The 20,404-nt window shown below is 44.5% G+C and overlaps 1 protein-coding gene across 1 annotated transcript in view; it reads right to left on the bottom strand.

Moving 5' to 3' along the window:
* DNER (delta/notch like EGF repeat containing) overlaps positions 1–20,404 on the bottom strand; it is a 314,162-nt gene that overhangs the window by 160,089 nt on the left and 133,669 nt on the right. Inside the window, exons 2-4 of the mRNA XM_041768293.1 lie at positions 15,953–16,252; positions 13,472–13,566; positions 10,626–10,792 (exon numbers count right to left, since the gene is read on the bottom strand). Of these exons, the coding sequence (XP_041624227.1) occupies positions 10,626–10,792; positions 13,472–13,566; positions 15,953–16,252 (562 nt within the window). The remainder of the gene's footprint in view (positions 1–10,625; positions 10,793–13,471; positions 13,567–15,952; positions 16,253–20,404) is intronic.

Below are 20,404 nucleotides of genomic sequence, written 5' to 3'. Positions count from 1 at the left end.
TGCCTTCGGCCCAGGGCATGATCCTGGGGCTCCAGGATCGAGTCCCACGTCGGGCTCCCTGCATGGAGCCTGCTCCTCCCTCTGCCTGTGTCTCTGCCTCTCTCTCTCTCTCTCTTTCTCTCTCTCTCTCCCCCTCTCTCTCTGTCTCTCATGAATGAATGAATTTTAAAAATCTTAAAAAAAAAGACAAATAACCAAACAGCACAGGAATGTGTCCCTCTTTCCAAAAATGTGTGAATATTATTTATATTTATATTACCTATTGTCATGGAGCCTTTTTAATTTTCAGAAAAGGGTAAATTGGAAAATTACCTTTTGGTGAGAGAAAACCGTAATCTTGGGTGGAGCCCTAAGACTCAGTCGCTTTCTTTCTCTCTCCCTCCCCTCCCCTTTCTCTCCCTGTTAGAAAGAGGTAAAGGAGGTACACCATGGAGGGGCAGAAAATGGCTATAAACAGAGCAATTCATGAAATTACTTTCTTAATTGAAATTTGCACTGACAGAAGCCAAGAAAAGCTTTGACAGGAAACTGGTAAAGCCCTGAGAAGGTGTACCTCTAAGTTAAAAGAAAACAGAATGGTTCCATCAAATTCTACAGATTAGATTTGGATTAAAACTAGTCTCAGTTAAGGCATTTCTTTTCTTTTCAGAGTTAATAAGAAATTCTTTAAAAGATAAAAACAGTTTCCTTTATTGCTTCATTTTTCCAAAGTAATCTATAAGTAACATGAGCGACTTCTATTTTCTAAATAAAAGGCTGAGGGACAAGAAGAGACAATGTGACTGAATGGGGAGGGAGACTGGGAGAATTTATGGTGATGAAGACATCTTGAGTTTGCTTCTCGAAACAAGCCAGCCTGTCCACCTGATGCATCAGGCCCACATAATAGAATCCCTCGGTCTCTTTGTTCTCCTAACTTCTGAAGCTGGGGCTCGAAATCTGCAGAAGCAGCTTTGTAACTTAGAGTCATGCTCCAGGCATGGACCCTGACTGGTTTTGCTCTATCCTACGGTTGTCATTTACTTACGGATCCTAGAATTTGCACGAACTATGGTATGTGAAAGAAGACTTGAGGAGCTTGTATGATGTGGAACAGCCAGCTCTTCGGGTAGACCAGCAATCTGCCTTCCACAAAGTGGAAGGGTAGGATCCCAGACTGTCCCGAAGGGTAGGAGAAACATCTCCTTCACCTTTGCTCACCTGCCCCAGGGCCACCCAGCCAGGGCAACCAATGCTCAGTGTTGGCCCGGGGAACCTTAGATGGTCAACTCTAGGGACCACAACCACCCAAAATGGAATGTGGTTTTGTTAACAATGTTTAATTTATCACCACAATCAACAGCTATCAATAAACAAACGATGCTGATAATGACAATGTCTAGGAAAATAACAGCAAGGCACTGAAGCGCAAGGCCAACTAATAAAAAAATGCTAATATTCATTACCAGTAATAAAAAGATCAAAAAGAATAACTGATTGCTAATAACATAGAAATGTGGTTTCAATTTAAGTAAAGTTTAACTTAATAGAAATCTCCCAACCAGGCAAATGGGAGCTATAAGAATTTTATCTGAATTATACTGTTCAGGACAGCCTTGTACTTAAACTCTACTTTTGTTCCAACTATTGCTCTTTTCTTAAACATTTCCAAGTTTCTTCTCTCTATTGCAGGGATTTCAAAAGACCATAGTCAACTGTGGTTTTAAGGTGACCGTGAAAAGGTGAGACAATTTGCATTCCCTTTGTTAAATCTTAAGGTTTTAGCAAAAGAAGATGTTAATGATTCTATAGCTGGTGTCCTTTCTAAATTTTCTTTGACTGTTTTACCCCAGGCTGCCAGAGCAAGACATCTTAAAGGACAAAATATAAAATATAGCATTCCCAAAAGAATGATGGAAAGTTTCTACCTTTCTTTCTTTCTTTGTGTGTGTGTGTGTGTTTGATCCTCAAATACATTTAAGGTAATAAAGAGGGGAAAGTTTAAATGTCATAGAGGTGGGTTGCAAAAATCTACAAAGAATTCTTAAGACTGACATTTACAACTAGAAATTTCTTCACATGGCATTTACCGAGGAGAATAACTGTTACATATGAGCAAAATGTAATCACTCAGGTGGTCACCATATGGCCATCATGGTACAAGAAGCTATGATACGGTCCCTTCCTTCTAGAAATTTATGGTCTAATTAAAGATATAAAATCAACATACAAAAAAGAAGATAAAGAACATTCAGATGTTACATTATGTGCTGCTGGCTGACAAAATGATTATCAGAAGGAAAAGTGAGATTTAGTTGGTAAAGCAAAAATGTCATGAGTTAAAAGAAGCAGGAGGAGGGGCGCTTGGGTGGCCCAGGTAATTGGGCATCTGCTCTTGGTTCAGGTTATGATCTTAGGGTCCTGAGATTGAGCCCCACATAGGTCTCCCTGGTGAGTGGGGAGCCTGCTTCTCTGTCTCTGCCTGCCACTCCCCTTGCTTGTGCTCTCAATCTCTCTCTCTGTCAAATAAATAAATGGAATCTTAAAAAAAATAATAATAATAAGCAGGAGACAGGGCTAGGGGAAAATGATACCAGAGACATGATCAAACAGGAATGTGCAGGGTCGGGTCAGATGAACATCTGAAAAAGGTGACCAGTGATTCAAGCCACAGGATTCAGAGGCAGGGACTAAACAGCCCCACTATGGGCAGGCATCAGCTTACAAGAGCTGAGAAAAACTTCTAGGAGTATCAAGAAGACACAAAGGTCCAGATCACAGAGAGGAGACCTACCATAGAACAGTAGTCAGACAAGGTGACAGTAGTGAAGGGGTTCCCCGGGACAGTGGGGCCTCATGCTGGCAAGAAATCAGATTTCACTCAGGGAGCCAGAGGAGGCTCAGTGCCTTTGGGCTTAGAGAGGAAGGTTCCAGCTCACCATACAGCCAGGAGGCCAGAGACCTCAGAAACCCAGATTGAGATGGCAAAGTTGTATACTCGATCCTCCTTCACAAATAGGAGCTAGCTAGAAAGATACTGCTTGTATGGGAATGACTTGCAGAGGGTCAAAAGAAAGGAAGCCTAAAGGCTTCATGCAAGTAAGCAAGGTCTGATACCACAAGAATACAGGGGTAATTTATTTTTTTTAATTAATTAATTAATTTATTTTTTGTAGTTGCCAGTATATCTTTTTTTTATAAATTTATTTTTTATTGGTGTCCAATTTGCCAACATATAGAATAACACCCAGTGCTCATCCCATCAAGTGCCCCCCTCAGTGCCCATCACCCCCACCCCCCACGCACCTCCCCTTCCACCCCCCCTAGTTTGTTTCCCAGAGTTAGGAGTCTCTCATGTTCTGTCTCTACAGGGGTAATTTAGGAACAAGTCCAATAGCAACCTACATATGGGAATGATGAGTTATAGGACTTCTGAGAACCAACCCTACTTTACTGGGTCAGAGCTAAGATGCAAATACCCATCCTTACTCCAAGGGCCCTAAAACACATCATAATCAGGAAGGTGTTATCAAGGTATAGTAAAAGAATATACTGAAATTTTAAGTGCCCCAACCAATATCGTCTTTCTTTATAGCCTAACTTATTCCAAAAGATCTGAGGAGCTCACAGAAAATGTATACCATTAAAGAGTGAAATACAAATTAAAATGGATATCAGAGGCAGGAAAAATATAACTTAAAGAGTGTGCGGGAGAGAGATAAGCAAGCCATAAAATCTTTGCAGTTGCAAGAGCTGAATTACCAATTTCGTTCTGCATCCCCCTGTGGCCTTTCCAACAAGGAAGAGGAAAACGTATATGAAGCATCTTTTACTCCGCATGGGAACCCTTCCTTCTGACAAGCCCTGGCCTAGACCTAGCCCTTTCCTTCTCACAGCCCTTCTCTGCCACTCTGTGTCTCCCACGCGGAGCCAGATGCTGGAGCCACATGGTCCTCACTGCCACAGGGTGGTCACACACAGCTGAAGCTAGCCACGAGCAAGATGGAGAAGTATGGCAGATGGGGAGGGCCAGTGTCTGGCCAATTTATCCCCTGGTTATTTTTCACTCCTGACAAACAAAAGAATTCATCAAGAAATGGCCTAGAGTTCTGAGGTCTAAATTGCTAAAATAGGCACGTGCAAAAAAAATTAATATTGGCCACTATGCATGACTTTGGGAAGCTCTTCCGCCAAACTGCGTTGTTAAGAAATCTCCTGTCCCTATTTTTCCACTGGAACTTTTCCTGTTTGAATACTGCCCACCACCCTTACCCTAATTGATGTGGTCCTCCTTTGCCCAATGAAGAGAACCCAGGAAATAAGATTCACACCTGGAGCGCTTAACTTTATATAACTTTGTTCATATCCAAGATGAGAGGCAGTTGGAGGAATGGATAGGATTTTCTGTCACAGGCAAGCTGAAATTAAATCCTATTGTGGGGATCCCTGGGTGGCGCTGCGGTTTGGTGCCTGCCTTTGGCCCAGGGCGCGATCCTGGAGACCCGGGATCGAATCCCACATCGGGCTCCCGGTGAATGGAGCCTGCTTCTCCCTCTGCCTATGTCTCTGCCTCTCTCTCTCTCTCTGTGACTATCATAAATAAATAAAAATTTAAAAAAAATCCTATTGTGATGGCCATTAATCAATTTCTAGTACTATTATTAAATTATCTTAACAACACAGACTCCTGTGCCATCAAAATGCCATACACTGCACTTTGTATATCCAAGGAGAGCACTTGGCCGGCCCTACCTCCCTCTGGCAGCTAGCCGCTCCTTCCTCTGAGTCCTGTGCCCCTTTTGCACGTGTCTTATCTATGGCACTTGTTTCTGTCTGTGTTGCCCCATTCACTCAGAAGACCACACCTAAATCACTTTGCACTTCCAGGCTAGCACAGTGCTTGGGAAATGAGAGGCATGCAATGCACATTTTCTAAACTAACGCAGAACTGAGTATTTCTCACAGCCCTGCTGCCTGCAAGTGAAACTTAATAAAAGTAGGTTCCGTTTCTTGGTATGAGGACATTGGAAACAGATTTTTTTTCAAAAGAAACAACACTAAATGAGCAGAAAATGTTTAAAAAGCCTATGTACTCTCACTTGACCACACGCAGTGCTTAAAGTGGTGGTTCTCAATATTTTGGACTCCTATCTTTGACAATCTAATGAACTTTTTGGCTCTGTCCTAAGAAAGATGCATAATACATAAAAATCTCTAGTGCAGCAGATTCATGGGGTTCTCAAAAACTGACCTTTGAACCCCCGGGCTGCCATAAAACCATGGTCCAACTGAGCTCAGATTAGAAATTTTTGCCTAAGAATAAAGCATCAGTTGGTCCTTTGTTAAAAATTCTGGGATGCCTGGGTGGCTCAGTCAGTTAAACATCTGCCTTTGGCTTAGGTCTTGATCCCGGAGTCCTGGGATCAAGCCTCCATTGGGCTCCCTGCTCAGCAGGAAGTCTGCTTTTTCTCCTTCTCCCTCTACCACTCCCCTTGCTTGTGCTCTCTGTTTTTCAAATAAATAAAACCTTTTTTAAAAAAAGTTTGCTATTAAAAAAAAAAGTCCGTATAAACTGTTAGACTACAAAAGACTATATCTCCAATCATGATGTCAGTGAGGATAAATTCATGAAGATCTAAAGCCTGAGGCTATGAAGGGCCATTGCATCAGTGCCGTTTTACCAAAGGAAAAATCTCAACCTTCATTGTACCTGCTAAAGTACTGCATTATTCCTTCTTATTTGTCAAGAGAAGAAAATAAAGAGAACATGCTGCTTTAGAAATCATTTTGCAAGACAAGAATCTTTTTAAGCTGAAAATATAGAATCAAGGAAATGCAAAGGGCTCTGCAGCTCCCGGAGGCACAAAAGGGTCATAGGCAGAATGGGAAAACTTCTAATCTAGTTAAGACATCCGTTACAAAGACCTAGAAGTCATTATTTCTAGGGTTCTGTGGCTAATTTAGTAGCTGTAATCCTGAGGAAGCAAGCCCAGCTCCTACAAGGGCATTGCTATGAGCTACAGGTTGCATCATTCATTTCTTTGTGAGCTTAAAGCAGATCTCAAACCCTAAGAGCAGCTTTTTAGTAGGTTGCAAATGAAATACCACTGGTGTGGATTAAACATAAAAATGCACTTATTCTCTGCCTCTCTCTCTCTCTCCCTCTCTGTGTCTCTCATGAATAAATAAATAAAATCTTTTTAAAAATGCACTTATTTTTACGAGATAAATTAGACATTAAAAATGTACTAGAAATTGTACAAAAAAGAATGATCATGTAAGAGAATGCACTAGATCAAAATGAAAATAATTTCAAAGATGCGGAAAGAAAGAAAATTTCAGATGGTGGTGACAACAGATATGGATTAGAAACGAGAAAGATGTGAAGGGAAAAGCGGGGTTTCTCTGAACCAGCAGGTAAACCGAAGTATAGGTAAAGCAGACATGCCCAGCCTGAGCTTTCTGATCAAAAGGAGAACCATGAGAATATTCCAGGGTTGTCTATGTGTCTTTAAGAATTTATGAGAGTTTAAGAGGATTGGAGAATCTACGTAGACTAGAATTTTTGGCTGGCCATTTTTCTCCTAAACCACTCTAAATAAGGAGAGTTTAAATGAAGCCTTGGAGAGAAAGAGATGCAGGGGACAGGAGGGTGAGGTATGGAGGAGTCAGGGGAGCGGGGAGGTCCAGATGGGGACAGGACAGGCAGGGGGGTGAATAGAGTTTCCTAAGGAGAAGCACGGGGACATGTGCCTAAGGGCAGGTGACCAGAGAAAGAAAAGCCTAGAAAAAGAGTCCAACAACGGCGCTTCCACCCTGCGTAAATGTTTTCACACAGAGGCTGTGGCCCTCACCCCTGAGAGTGTCTATCACAGCAATGCGTCCAAGCAACTCCAAGTGAAAAATGAAAAAAAAAAAAAAAAAAAACAGAAACCCTTACATAAGACAGACAACTGCTTGTTACAGAAATGCGACTGGAACCATGCATCCTTCCTATCTGGGGACACGAGCCATCAGATAGATAAACCACTCAGTGAGCTCACACACACACCTTGGCTGCTGGCCACGGAGCAGCCAAGGCTACTCAAAGGTCAATTTAGTTACTGACCTCAAAACATTGCATAAAGCAAATAACTCAGTTGAGAGAAGCATATTTAGGGAAAGCAGAGGAAATGATTAAGGAGAAGGCAGCAGTGTTGATACCGGATGACAACACAGAGGAAAAGGGGTTAACGGACTGAGGCACAGAAGGGAGAGCCACAAGCTTTGTGAGATCTTCTATCGTTTCTTTCCATGAAAGAGTATAAATATTCATAATGCAATGGTAACAAAGGGGAACTGTTTTTAAAAATCCAATGGAGTGTTACTGAAATTGGTCAAATATAAGTACATTCTCAGACATGCAGAATATTAACAGGCTCTTTGCAAGAGACTTTTAGAAAGACTATTGGGTAGGGGCACCTGGGTGGCTCAGCGGTTGAGCCTTTGGCTCAGGTCGTGACCCTGGGGTTCTGGGATCAAGTTCCGCATGGGGCTCCCTGTGGGGAGCCTGCTTCTCCCTCTGCCTGTGTCTCAGCCTCTCTCTGTCTCTCATAAATAGATAAATAAAATCTTCAAAAAAGAAAAAGAAAGAATATTTGGGTAAAGCAGGCAACAGTGACCAAGTTTCTCTCCCAAAGCCACAGAAGGGACTCCTCCACCCTGTTGCACAGAAATATTAAAATCCCTTTGGTCATTGATTCTGTATGTGGAATGCACTGAGAGTGAGGGGCAGAGAGGAGACAGTCCATTCCTGAAAGTACCTTTCTTTCTAGAAAGGAGCAGCAGTGACTAGGACACAGCACCACGACTCCAGAACTTTACCATCCCTTTGGCGTGTTAGAAGCTTTCTCTCACCCGCGCTGGCCTCCCTTTGTTCATCTGTCAAATGAAGGCTCGTGTCCCCAAATGAATGCTGCTGTGCTCTTCAGAAGAGTCTCTCGGTCCCTAGCTAAAATGTATTCGTGTCTAGAGAGCCCAGTGTTGTAAAAATGAATCATTTTTAAGAAGCCGCCTTTAAAAAGAATTAAACAAAAAGAGCATCAAACACATGTCACTGTAGTAAAGCATAAGACTTCCAAGAGGATTACAAAAGGTAAATCTTGTTTCTTTAAGATAAAAAGATCTCGTAAAGGAAGTGGCTGGCAGTGTGTAGGTGTAGGCAGCCTTGCACTGTGAGGAGGCCAGCCATTCTTCCTCAGAAGGAGCTGGTGACAAGACTGTCCCCTACCTTAAAAAAGAAGAACGCTGAAAGACTGTGAGCTCCAATACAAAGATGCATGAAACATTTAAAATGTTCTACTTGGGAAATTTAAAAAGACAGCACAAATTTTCCACATGGAAAATAACGGTTTGGAGAAATAAAGGCTGTCACTCAAAATCCCTGTCTCCGTATCATAACCTGCACATAAGTCTTGAGAAAAAAAATCCTTAATTTAGTTATTAATATACCCAACGAAATTTTTAAAAATTATTCCTCTAAGGAGCAATACACTTCAACCCAAGATAAAAAATTTTCCTGGGATCCCTGGGTGGCGCAGCAGTTTAGCGCCTGCCTTTGGCCCAGGGCGCGATCCTGGAGACCCGGGATCGAATCCCACGTCGGGCTCCCGGTGCGTGGAGCCTGCTTCTCCCTCTGCCTGTGTCTCTGCCTCTCTCTTTCTCTCTGTGTGACTATCATAAATAAATTTTAAAAAATTTTTTTTAATTTTTCCGTGAAATTTTTTTATTAGCAAAATGAGCCCAAATTCTGTTGGAGTTCATAAAATTCCTTGAATCTCAAGAGTATAAAATTATATCAGTGCTAGAAAACCCTTCCTTACGGATCTCCGGATCTCCGTCCTTACCCCCAACATCAGTCTGTAGTTATAATTATGTTACAACCAAAGGTGATACCAAGCGTAAGCTAACGTTTCAAATGGATATCTTCTGGTAACACTAATGACATTTTAAATAAAGAGTGGTGGTAGCACATACATTTTTGTGAAACGTTAGCTCCATGTCCTAAGACAGCTTAATCCACTAAAAAAGGAAAACTTAAAAAATCAATACAAAAGAAAAACTGGAACTCTTTACCAAAATATACAAACTATAACCTTGTAGATAAATTATTGCAACAGACAGGGAAAGGAAATAACAGTTACTCGCAATGTTTGGGGGAGTAAAATTTGGATTTGACCTGGGCAATATTATATCGTGCTGGTAACCCAATATCCATCTGAACAGACAAATACGAGGCTGAAGTTAAAGACCCCACCCTCTTTTCCCCACCCTGATTTCTCCACCCAGTGAAATCCCCGTTCCCCACAACCCACACCTCAGTTGGATTTCCAACGACTGGGAAATGGTCTTCTTATCAGAGGAAGGTCCATCAAATAAAAATACAATACGAATTACAAAGAGCCGAGCATTTCATTTTACCAGTTTATCTTCATTATATCTCCATTAAACATATATCTTAGAAAGTATGTCCTGCTGTATACTTTCCACTTAATTTAGTAAAATATGTAGTATATCTCAGGAAAAAAAAATAGAGCAAGTACCCTAAGTAACCTAGAATCATCCCTAACGTTTGTGATGTGCACCTTCACATCCATTATCGCACTGAACCCTCACAATGTCCCTGAGAGGCAAACACTGTCTCTGCCCCTCTCCAGGGGAGGGCTGTTGGAATATATGACCAGACAGGAGGGGGTATTAACAGCAGGATGCAGGGGGCTGCTGGGGTGCACAGGACTGGGATGGCTAGAATCTGAACTTGAGCTTGTGTCAAGTTGAGGCTGCACGAGCAACAAGCTCTAATAAAGCAGCTGATGATACGGGGTCTGCTAAGGGGCTGGAGTTACACGTTCCAACCCCAAAGATGCTCAGTGCTGGGTGAGGGATGAAGACAATGCGGGATATGGTCAGAATGCCAACCAGGCGAAGGGTCTTCTGGAAACTGCCCATGTGTAGCCTTTGGGAGGAGCAGAGGACAGTGGGGCAGGGGGATGCATCTCGCTTTATGAGGACCATTTCTACTCTAGGGGAACATAGTAGTTTAGGGAAGGATAAACTGCAGATTTAAGTATATTCAGGAAAGTGAAGAGTCAAAAGTGACCCAGGAGGTGAGTGTGGGAAAGAGGAACCCCAAAGGGAGTTCTCCATGCTGCTTCTGAGTCAGAGGTTCAAATGTAGCAAATGGCTTCTGAAGGGCTGTGCCCAGCCTCCTAGGTCAGGCCTGAATCAGGTGAGAACAGGGTTTTTCTAAGAGACCAACATTCAGTGTGTCAGGTTGTCCACTAGTCCTAGAGGAAGCAGACTAGAGTCCAAAAGGAAGCAGGTTTGAGCTCTAAAGTGCCAAAGGTCACACATACATGTTGCCCTGTCCGGAGCTGGGACACAGTCTCGGGGGTTCAGAGCACATGCTTTTTCCATGCTGAGTCACAGGGGACATGCTAGCTTAGAAATCCGTGTTGATCATAAGCAAAACCTCACCTAAAATGGAAGAAATAGAGCTGATGTCTAGGACTCAGATTATGTGAGCATAATGCCCCACCCACCATCCGGAAACACGGAACCCAGGTGGGGCCAAAGCAGGTGTGTCACGTAGACGTCCATTAACTCACCGATGAAGTGGTTGTGCCCTAAGGCGAGCATCTCCTCCAGGAGGACCAGGCCCCCGGGGGCCTGCAGGAGAGTCACACTCCGCCCATCGATGAGGGAGCACTGTTGGAAGCCCGTGGCCGTGACCTTCCAGAGCAAGATCAGCGACGCAGTGGCATCTTGCCGAATTCTGAAAATAGGAAGGAGGTAGACCAGGAGCCCCTTTCAGAAAAATTCATCTTAGAACCAGTCTGACAAAGTGACAAATAAAAATAAGATGACACGTACACCCGCAAAGGTCTCAGGAAATCATTACAAAGGCCCCCATGGGCTTCAAAATAGACCACAAGAAGGACACCCGGGTGGCTCAGTGGTTGAGCATCTGCCTCCAGCTCAGGCATGATTATTGAGTCCCAGGATCGAGTCCCACATCGGGCTCCCCATGGGGAGCCTGCTTCTCCCTCTGCCTGTGTCTCTGCCTCTCTCTCTGTGTCTCTCATGAATAAAATAAATAAAATCTTTAGAACAAAAACAAAATAGACCACAAGACAAATCCCCCTTTGAGTAACAACTGTGACCAATAATAAAGGGCATATGGAGTTCTTCTGGGGACAAATCCTTCCACATTCACACAATCTGGAGCCCTGCTTGAATTTACTATAAACGTGCCGCGCGTCCCCAAACGGCCACCTGAGCTGTGCTGCCAACATAAGCAAAAGTGTGTCACCTCCCATGCTTCAGGCTTCTCTTGCCTTTTGCTTGTTTTCCAGCGTAAAATCAAAAATGAGATGCTAGAAAGTAAATCAGCCCTGGCCTTGGTTCCCCTTTCAATCCAAAACCCCACAGCTCCCACCTTACAGGCCAGCGCTCCCCCAACATGCTGCTACTGTCCCTTCCCAAGCAGGTGCTGTCCCAGCTCCCAGCCATTGCACCCCGTGTGCCTGGCTAACGTGCCTTTCTGCAAGGCTCAGCCTGAGTCACCTCTTCTGTCTGAGACCCTCCCTGTCTTCCCACCACCCAGCAGCTGCCTCTTCCCTCCTCTGTGCTCCTGGAGAACCAGCTCTTACGAGAAGATCTGTGTACTCCAAGGGCAGAGCTCCTGGCTTGCAGCAGGATGTTCAATCAGGGTTTGATCAAAGGTTGAATTCATGAATAAATGAAAGTCCCAGGGGCGAGCAAGCCTTACAAGTGAATTCAGGGCATCCAGAGGTTATTCAGCACTCCCATCTTACTCAGCCTGGGTCAGCCTGCTATTTTTGCCCAGGCCTGCAGCCTAGGAGGATCTTGAAGAACTTTAAGTTTGTTGAGAGGAGAAAAAACAAAAAGCATCTAAAGGGATAGAAGATAAGAACTATCTGGGGCGCTGAGTGGTTCAGACGGTTATGCGTCTGCCTTCGGCTCAGGTCATGATCCTGGGGTCCTGGGATCAAGCCCTGCATTGAGCCCCACATGGGGCTCCCAGCTCAGCGGGGAACCTTCTTCTTCCTCTCCCTCTGCCGCTCTGCCCTGTTTGTGCTCTCTCTCAAATAAATAAAATCCTATTAAAAAATAAAACTATTTGGAAAGACTTATGAAAGTAAGATCATATGAACCAGACAGGAGAGTGCTAGGAGATGGTTTCATAAACTTAAAGGAAACTACAGATCCTGATTTCCCTAAAGCTGGCTCTGGACAAGCAGCGAAACACTAGGACCGGGGTCCCCCTGCTGGTGGAACTGGAAGCTGCCTCAGAGGCCACACCTTTCTCCCCAACCCCAGGGGGACTTCTTCCTTGGGCTGGGTTCACTGCCCATCCTGACTCTAACCCCCAGCAGAGTGAGTTCAAGGCTCCAGGGGAGGGGATGCAGGAGCAATGTAACAAAGTCCCCCCTTCCAAAAATTTTGGGGCAAGGAGGGCACAAATGCTTCTGTATAAATATTAGAGGTCTATAGTGCCCACTGCCCTCTTAAAAGGGAGGTGATGCAGAGCACTAGCTCGCCCAGGGTCAGGTGTCCCTCGGTCTTCTAAAATCTGTGAAGACTGGACAGCAAATTCCCATTTGGTTGCATGTGGTTGGGTAGGGGTAGGGAGGGTAATTGCAACAAAGAAGGATGAGCAGAGGGAGTGTCAGCAGCCCTGGGTCACAGCTCCATCCTGGCTCCAGCCCCACCTGTAGGTCACCTGCCACGCAGCAGGTGCTCAGCCCAGGCTCTTCCCGGTGACAGTGGGCAGTATGTAATTCTAAAGAGCTCAAGTCTAAACCAAAACCAAACCAAACCCTCTCTCTCTCTCCAGATGCATGTTTTTAAAAATAAGATTGTAATGTTTGGATTTTAAATTATGGACATGGAGGGGGTACTTGGGTGGCTCAGTCGGTTAAGCATCTGCCTTCGGTTTAGGTCATGATCCCAGGGTCCTGGGATAGATCCCTGCACTGTGCTCCCTGCACCGTGGGGAGCCTGCCCCTCTGCCTGCCACTCCCCCTCCTTATTCTCTCTCTGTGTCAAATAAATAAATATTTTTTAAAAATAAATAAATAAATTATACACATGAATTCAACCAATGGTCCATTAAAATCATAAGGGGCCAAAGAATTCCCGAAGCAAAAGTCATTTGGGAACTGAAGGCTCTGGCTCTGGATCTTATGCAAGGCCTCAGGGTTTCTGATCGCCCACCTTACTCATCCCACCCAATTCCACAATTCTGGATCCCCACTGCAATATTTTCCCCTGAAATAGGTCCTTCTGGGTTTTGAGTGATATAGGCCACGTCTCCACATGGAACCCCATCCATGATTCTCACTGGACTGACCAGTTACACAGATGGGCACAACCCAGCTTACAGTCCCCAGTACCGAGCTTCACGGTTTCCAACTGTGGGTGTTCTTACTTGACTGAGGTGTTCTGTGGCACTTCAAAGGACACCAGGCGGCCACCGGCAGAGCTGTTAGAACTGGCATTCCCACAGGCAATATCTGGGACCACCTGGAGGGGGAGAAAATGGATAAATAAGTCATCGGGGTGTAATGCAAGATAATATTACAAAGCAAAAATCCCATGAGCTGCCTTTAGATGACACGGAGGTGGAGACAGACAGGGGACAAGTGAAACCTTACAAACTCAAAAGGAAAGCTTTGCCATCTGATTTTCTGAAATGCAGAAGCTTTCCCGAGAGCCATCTACCAATCCCTGGGGTTCTCTAACTGGTAGACAGGATACTGTCTTCCAGTTCCTAAGCAGTCACTGGCCTCTGCTCTATGCTCAGTCTGGGGTAATGAGGGGCTAAATGCTTACAGAACAAGAAAGCAGCCCTTAAGGACTGGCCTGCATGCAGCAGCATAAACCAGGAGAACAAGCCTCAGAACGAGCAACAGGCAAGAAGCACCTGGTCTGAGTGACCCTGCTCTGTCCAGAGGTGGGTCTCAGGAAGCACCTGCTAAGGCCAGCGAACTGGGAAGCTCCCTATTTCTTCCCCCGTGGACTACACCTTCATTTTTTAGGTAGCAACATGCCAATGTGTACAAAAAAGGGTGCTCAATGAGGGGAACAATCATGTTCTTCAGAAAACACAACTGTGAACACCAGAGCCGTGTCCACTGAGGTGGTTCGGACCAGTTTATTCATTTATTCCTCATGCTGTGAGCACTGTCTTCACCCAGGAGAGTCAAAACAAAGGGGTATTAAATGTATCCATCATCAGTGAATTAACTGAGAACAATACAGAAATTCTCGGCACTTCCACCGACACCCGACACTTAGAATTTATGATCCAGAAGGGCTGGTAGTCAAATGCCGGGGAGAAAGCCCACCATGGATATTCAAAGATGCAAGTCCGACTTGTTAGATTTGTGTTAATTGGCAACTGTGACATTCCATTTGAGTTCCTTAGAGGCTCCAAATAGCTTCACGTTGCTGAAGCATCATTAGCTTCGTAAAAAGGGGAAACCCAACTGTATCCCCATCTTCCTCTGGCAACTTTTAACCTGCTTCTTGAATAGCCTAAGAAGTTACAGCATGACAGGAATATGAGGCCTATCTTTCTACATTTACCAACTGTAGGATAGCATGTCTTTAAATCAATAGATTGCAATGGCCAGCAGGCTGGGGAGAAATTTTCTTTAAGGGACACTTCCTTGATAAATGTAGAATCAAATCTAGTTCACATTCAAGAAGTGAGTCATTCCGCAAGGAGGAATTAAAATCAAAACTTCAAAGCATTTGTTAAAAGTCTGAAATCAGAACATGTTCAGTTTTTTCAGGCAGGCTGAAAACACTGCCCTGCAGTCGGAATATGGCCTTCATAAATTGGGTGGCAATGAAAAAAGAAATGGGTCAACGGGTTAGAATAATCCAAGAAAATAAAAGAAGAAATGAAGCCTTGTCTCTTTCGTAACAATAAAGGAAATTTCTAGACATATCCCTTGACTCTAAAAGTGCTACACAAGATCTATGTGTTTTGTCATTTAAGCTACAAAACCAGTAATGACATACAATCACCGGATGTCACATAAAATACAAGATACGGAAGGGAATTACACTCTTTCGATGTCACCTCAAAGTCATGATCTGGATTTGTTTCCCAACTCTCCTAGCTAGCAAACTTATCTTATATGTTAATCGTCAAGGGTCTGCTGGAAATTCCTCAAAATGAGACCTTCAATGAGCTTGAAAATACAAGCCAAACCCAGCCTGGACAAGAATCAATAAACAGAATCCGTCCCTGCCAAAATAGATAAAATCCAGAAATTGCATTCCCAAAGGCATTCTCAAAATATTCTAAAAATCACTAACAGTGTCTCAGGTTAAGATCATATGGGCTGCAAGACACCAAATAATAAACAAACAAGAAGTTAAGCATAACATTAAGGAGAATTAGGTCAAGGGTGGAGGCTCTGCCCCCAATCCCAATCCGAGATTCTCTCACAGAAATGTATGTGGATATCGCTCTAGAAAATAATTTCATTCATTTTCTTTCCTTGCTGGCTCTTTGGCCCCCAAACAGTCATAATTGAAAAGTCTCCTTCGTGTAACCGAATGAGAGCTCACACACATAGATGCAGTTGGCAAAGTTAGACACGGTGCTTTGGCAAGGGGGTAACTTCAAGGTCTTCCTTTTTTTTTTTAAGATTTTATTTATTTATTCATGAGAGACACAGAGAGAGAGGCAGAGATGTAGGCAGAGGGAGAAGCAGATGCAGGACTCGATCCCAGGACCCCAGGATCACAACCTGAGCCGAAGGCGGATGCTCAACCACTGAGCCACCCAGGTGCCCCAAAGGTCTTCCATCTCCATGCCCACGTCAGGACCCCTGGAATCATTTAAACCGCTCCGGTTCCTTACATAACAACATATGCAACAAAACGTTCTCACCTCCACTTGATCCCATTTCATTTCTACAACTTTCTGCCCTGTTTTGGGCTGCCAGGTGGGCAGGGTCACGGTGGCCTGAGAGCGGGGCAGGATGATGTCGGGCTCCTGGGTGGCGGGGACAGGCTGCAGCTGCCTGGGGGCCATGGACTCGGTCCAGCCGTTGGCGGGGAGGCTGGGCAGGGCCTGTTCACAGTTGGGACCTTCATAGCCTTCGTTGCAAACGCAGAGGTAGCCCTGGGAGCCGCTGCTGCTGCAGTTGCCATGGTGACAAGGGGTGCTGGCACAAGGATCCGCCACGAGCTGAAACGAGACCAATAAATGGGTCAATTATGCCTTCGTAAGGAAAGCGCTGCCTTCGCTGGGCAATTAGCTCCGTGTCTCGCTGCTGCTGCTCTAGGAAACAGTGTTCCTGCAGAACCGGCGGTTTACGCGTCTCTAACTACTGGTGCTGTCATAGGGTCATCCCAACATTAACCCTTCCACGCAGAACAGGCGACCAGCAAGCATGTACCTAGGGGAAGAGCTTCCCCAAACCCAAGTCTCTAAATAACGCTGGTTTTGGGAATATGTTACTGAGAGGAATTTTCTAGGGCAAGAACATTTCAAACCGAGGCTCATTAGGAAGATGCCAATGTTGAGACTCTGGCCGGCCAGTCACATGACAAATGACACTAAGGATCTAAACTGGAACCTCCTTTTGCACCTTCTGGACCCTTGCAAGGTTGCCTTAGGAGACATGACCGCCCAAACTAACTTCTCTCCCCTAAAGAGGATGCTTACCTACGTCTCCCGATCTCTACCTGCTGAACAACCCTTTTTTAAGGTGACGTTATTGAATCAAAAGCTTCCAAAAATGATCGGCCTGCGTGACAGCTGTCAGCCAGAGCAGAGCATTGGGGGACACTCAGGGGAGGCAGGATTTTTTGAGAGTTTCTACCTCGTTATCGTGGAGGGGGATCATAGAGAAATGTGATCGTGGCTGGGTACGGAGGATAAAAATTCACCAGCAGGTCTTTAAACTGTGACGATGCTTCTGAGTAAAGTGTTTATCTCTGAGGCCTTTGCTGACCTGTGAATCACCATGTGTCACGACTCAGAGATGTGCTACAACGTAAGGGACCGGTCACCCGCTCCTCCTGAGACAGCTCGAGGGTTCGCACATGTTCTCCATGCTTTATTCAACTATCATTTGCTTCTGTGAACAGAAAATTAGACCTCTATCTGATGTGTCCCTGGCTTCTCAGGGCTGATCCAAAAAAAAAAAAAATCAAATTCAGTGACGAAGAGACTGCAGAGAAGTGAGACCCTCAATTTCTCCTGTTGAAATGAATTCACACATAAACACACATGGAGAGAATCCACTCGGTAAAACAGCTTCCCGTCCTGCTAATTATCCTTGTCCGACAATTTCCAACAAACTCCTTAAGGAATATTGAGGGATTCTGGACCGAATAAAATGAAACTCCAAAAATATCACAACATTCTCTGCCCTCCCTTGGCAATTCCTTTACAGAACCTCAGTTAAAAGGGGATGGGTTGGTATCAGGAGAATTTAAACTTATTTAAACTGCAAGTTATTTTAAATATTTACGATCATTATCAACTTAAAGTAAAACCCAGACGCCTTCCAGAGTCAGACAAATCTCTCCCTGATCTGACCCTTTCCTGTCTCCCCTCATCCCTTACACGCTTCCCTCCTCACCTTCTTTGTGTCCCTAGACTATGCGCCGAGATCATTCCCACCTCAGGGCCTTTGCATCTGCTGGGCCCTCTGCCCAAATGGGCTTTGCATGGCTCTCTACTTCATTTCACAAAGTTCTCTACTCAAATGTCACCTCCTCAGAGAAGCCTTCCCTCACTACAAAATCTAAAGTAATCTTTTCTTCTCCCACAACCCTGTGAGCTCTGTGGGTGCAGGGGCTTTATCTACCATGTTCATGGCACTACTCTCAGCATGTCAAGGAACACGAAAACATGGCAGGGCTTTTTTTTTTTTGTTTTTTAAGTGTTGACAAAATAAAGAGATTGACTGATATTTGGAAGGCAATGCATGACAAGACACAGATGTGAAAGGTTTTTTTTTTTTTTAAGTCACAATATTGTTTTCTCTTTTCTGATTTATTTTTAGGAAGTCTTCATGGAATGGGTATCACTTCAAGAATTATTTGACAGGAAGGAGAACTTCATTAGCCAGGAGAAAGGGGACAGATAGCCATGTTTCTGAAATCAACCTTTTAAAACAACATCTGAGGTTGACCTAGATGTCACAAATTAAGACACTGAACACAGGCCTGAACACAGAGCAAGACATTTAAGTGATTTAAGTAAATTGAAGAGATAGTTACAAAAAAATTAATTCTGGAAGTCCAAACCTCCATTGTGAAGCTTGGAGGAAGACATTCCTAAGGCCAGGACCACCTGTCTGATGGCCAGAGAGGTCCTGAGGCTTTTGCTCCATGGCCACTGCCCACTGCTGACAACAGTCAGCCCCAGAGAGGCACCAAGAATGCAAAGCACAGCTCTCCATGTGCACAGAAAAGGCTACCAGGCATGATACCTACTGCTCCGTCTAAGGAGGCCACAGAGAGTTTTCAAGGGACATTGCCAGATAGTATCTCATTTGTGCTCACAGCAACCTTGAAATAGAGAAGGACTTTCCTGAACCGTATCACTGTTCAGAAACAGGACAGTGTGGAGTGACTTATCGCAGCCCCTACCAAAGAACTATGCCAGAGCTGTGTCCCATCTTCTGACTTCCAGCCAAGAGTTCTGTCCACAACACAGCACTACAACTTTGATAATAAGTTATCATCACACCAAAAACAAACAAACAAACAAACAAAAAACCACTATCTGTGAAGAAAGCCAATGGTCAGGGTTATATTTCTCTAAGCAACAGAAAATATTTCTGTAAGTAAGGATTAAGTGTAGACAAACCAAGGCACATCTTTGGAATAAAAGTATAATGATGATACTCAACAAATATTGATTGAGGTCTTATTATCTGATACGAACTATATCAGATCTGGGAATAAAATTGCTAAAAAAACAAACAAACAAACAAAAAAACTAAACAAACAGATGCAGTATCTGTCCCTATAGAGTTTATACCTAGTAACCTAGTATGAACACCAAGAACAACAACTGCAAAACTAGTACTACCTGCCATTCACTGGGTACTTCCTGTGTGCTGACACCACAGTCAGCATTTTACATTTCCAGGCACTCTTCTACCTCAGGGCCTTTGTACTGGCTGTTCCCTCTGCCTGGAACTCTCATTTCTTATGGCTGCCCCCAAGCCTCCTTTGAGCCTTTGCTCAAATGTCATTTTCTTTAAAAAAAAAAAAAAAAAAAAAGATTTTTATTTATTTGGCAGAGGGAGAGAGAAAGCACAAGCCGAAGAAGGAACGGCAGAGGGAGAGGGAGAAGGAGGCTCCCCACCAAGCAGGGAGCCCAATGCGGGGCTCTATCCCAGGACCCCAGGATCATGACCTGAGCTGAAGGCAGATGGCTTAACCGACTGAGCCACCCAGGTGCCCCTAAATCTCATCTGATGAGGACTTCCCTGGGCACACAATTTAAGCATGCCACATCTGCACCCCTTCGCACTGTTAATTCCTCCTTCCCTACTTTATTTTTCTCCAAAACATCTATTATGTTCTAATACGTGGTGGGGAGAAAAATGTCACCTACTTATTATACTGATTTTGTATCTTTCCCCACTAGACTGCAAACCCTGTGAGGTCTGATTTCTCTCCCCTGTTTCCCTCACTGGAGTGCCCCCACCTCACCCTAAGAACACTACATGGCACACGGGAGCTGCTGAATGAATATCAACGATGTCCTATGCAAGTAGCTGTAGAGCCTGTGAGGTATCCTGCTACATGAAATAGAATTAGGACTCTCCAGGGTCCCCTCCCAGGTCTTGAGAAAGAAAATCAAAGAATGCCCCACATATCTGTCCTAGAGGGTTTTAGAGCAATTTAATAGCTTTATTTTTTTAAGATTCTTTAAATATGTATTTATTTATTCATAGAGACACTCAGAGAGAGGCAGAGACACAGGCAGAGGGAGAAGCAGGCTCCCTGCAGGGAAGCCTGATGCAGGACTCGAACCCAGGACCCCAGGATCATGACCTGAACCAAAGGCAGATGCTAAACCACCAAGGTGCCCCGCAATTTAATAACTTTAAAATGGTTTTAGAAAGGGAAAGGAGAGTCTCCTTTCCTTACTTCCCAAGAGGTAGGGCAGAGAGAGCCAGCACATCCTCCCGCCTTTCCTTGACGAAGGAGGGCAGAAAGAGTAAGGGCTCAGTGGGGGGCACAGGTGGGCCCCAACACCACGGCAGTGGTCTCCAGAGACCATCCACCAGGTGAGCCGCTGCTGAAGCCCATCACCCCGGGTGCTAGCAGACAGAACTGGGTGCAAAGGGCAGGTCCCCACAGCCATGCC

This window comes from Vulpes lagopus, chromosome 8 (genome assembly GCF_018345385.1).
Source record: "Vulpes lagopus strain Blue_001 chromosome 8, ASM1834538v1, whole genome shotgun sequence".
Taxonomy (NCBI): domain Eukaryota; kingdom Metazoa; phylum Chordata; class Mammalia; order Carnivora; family Canidae; genus Vulpes; species Vulpes lagopus.
Note: the sequence above shows the minus strand (reverse complement) of the source record. Positions and strands in the feature narration are given on the sequence as shown.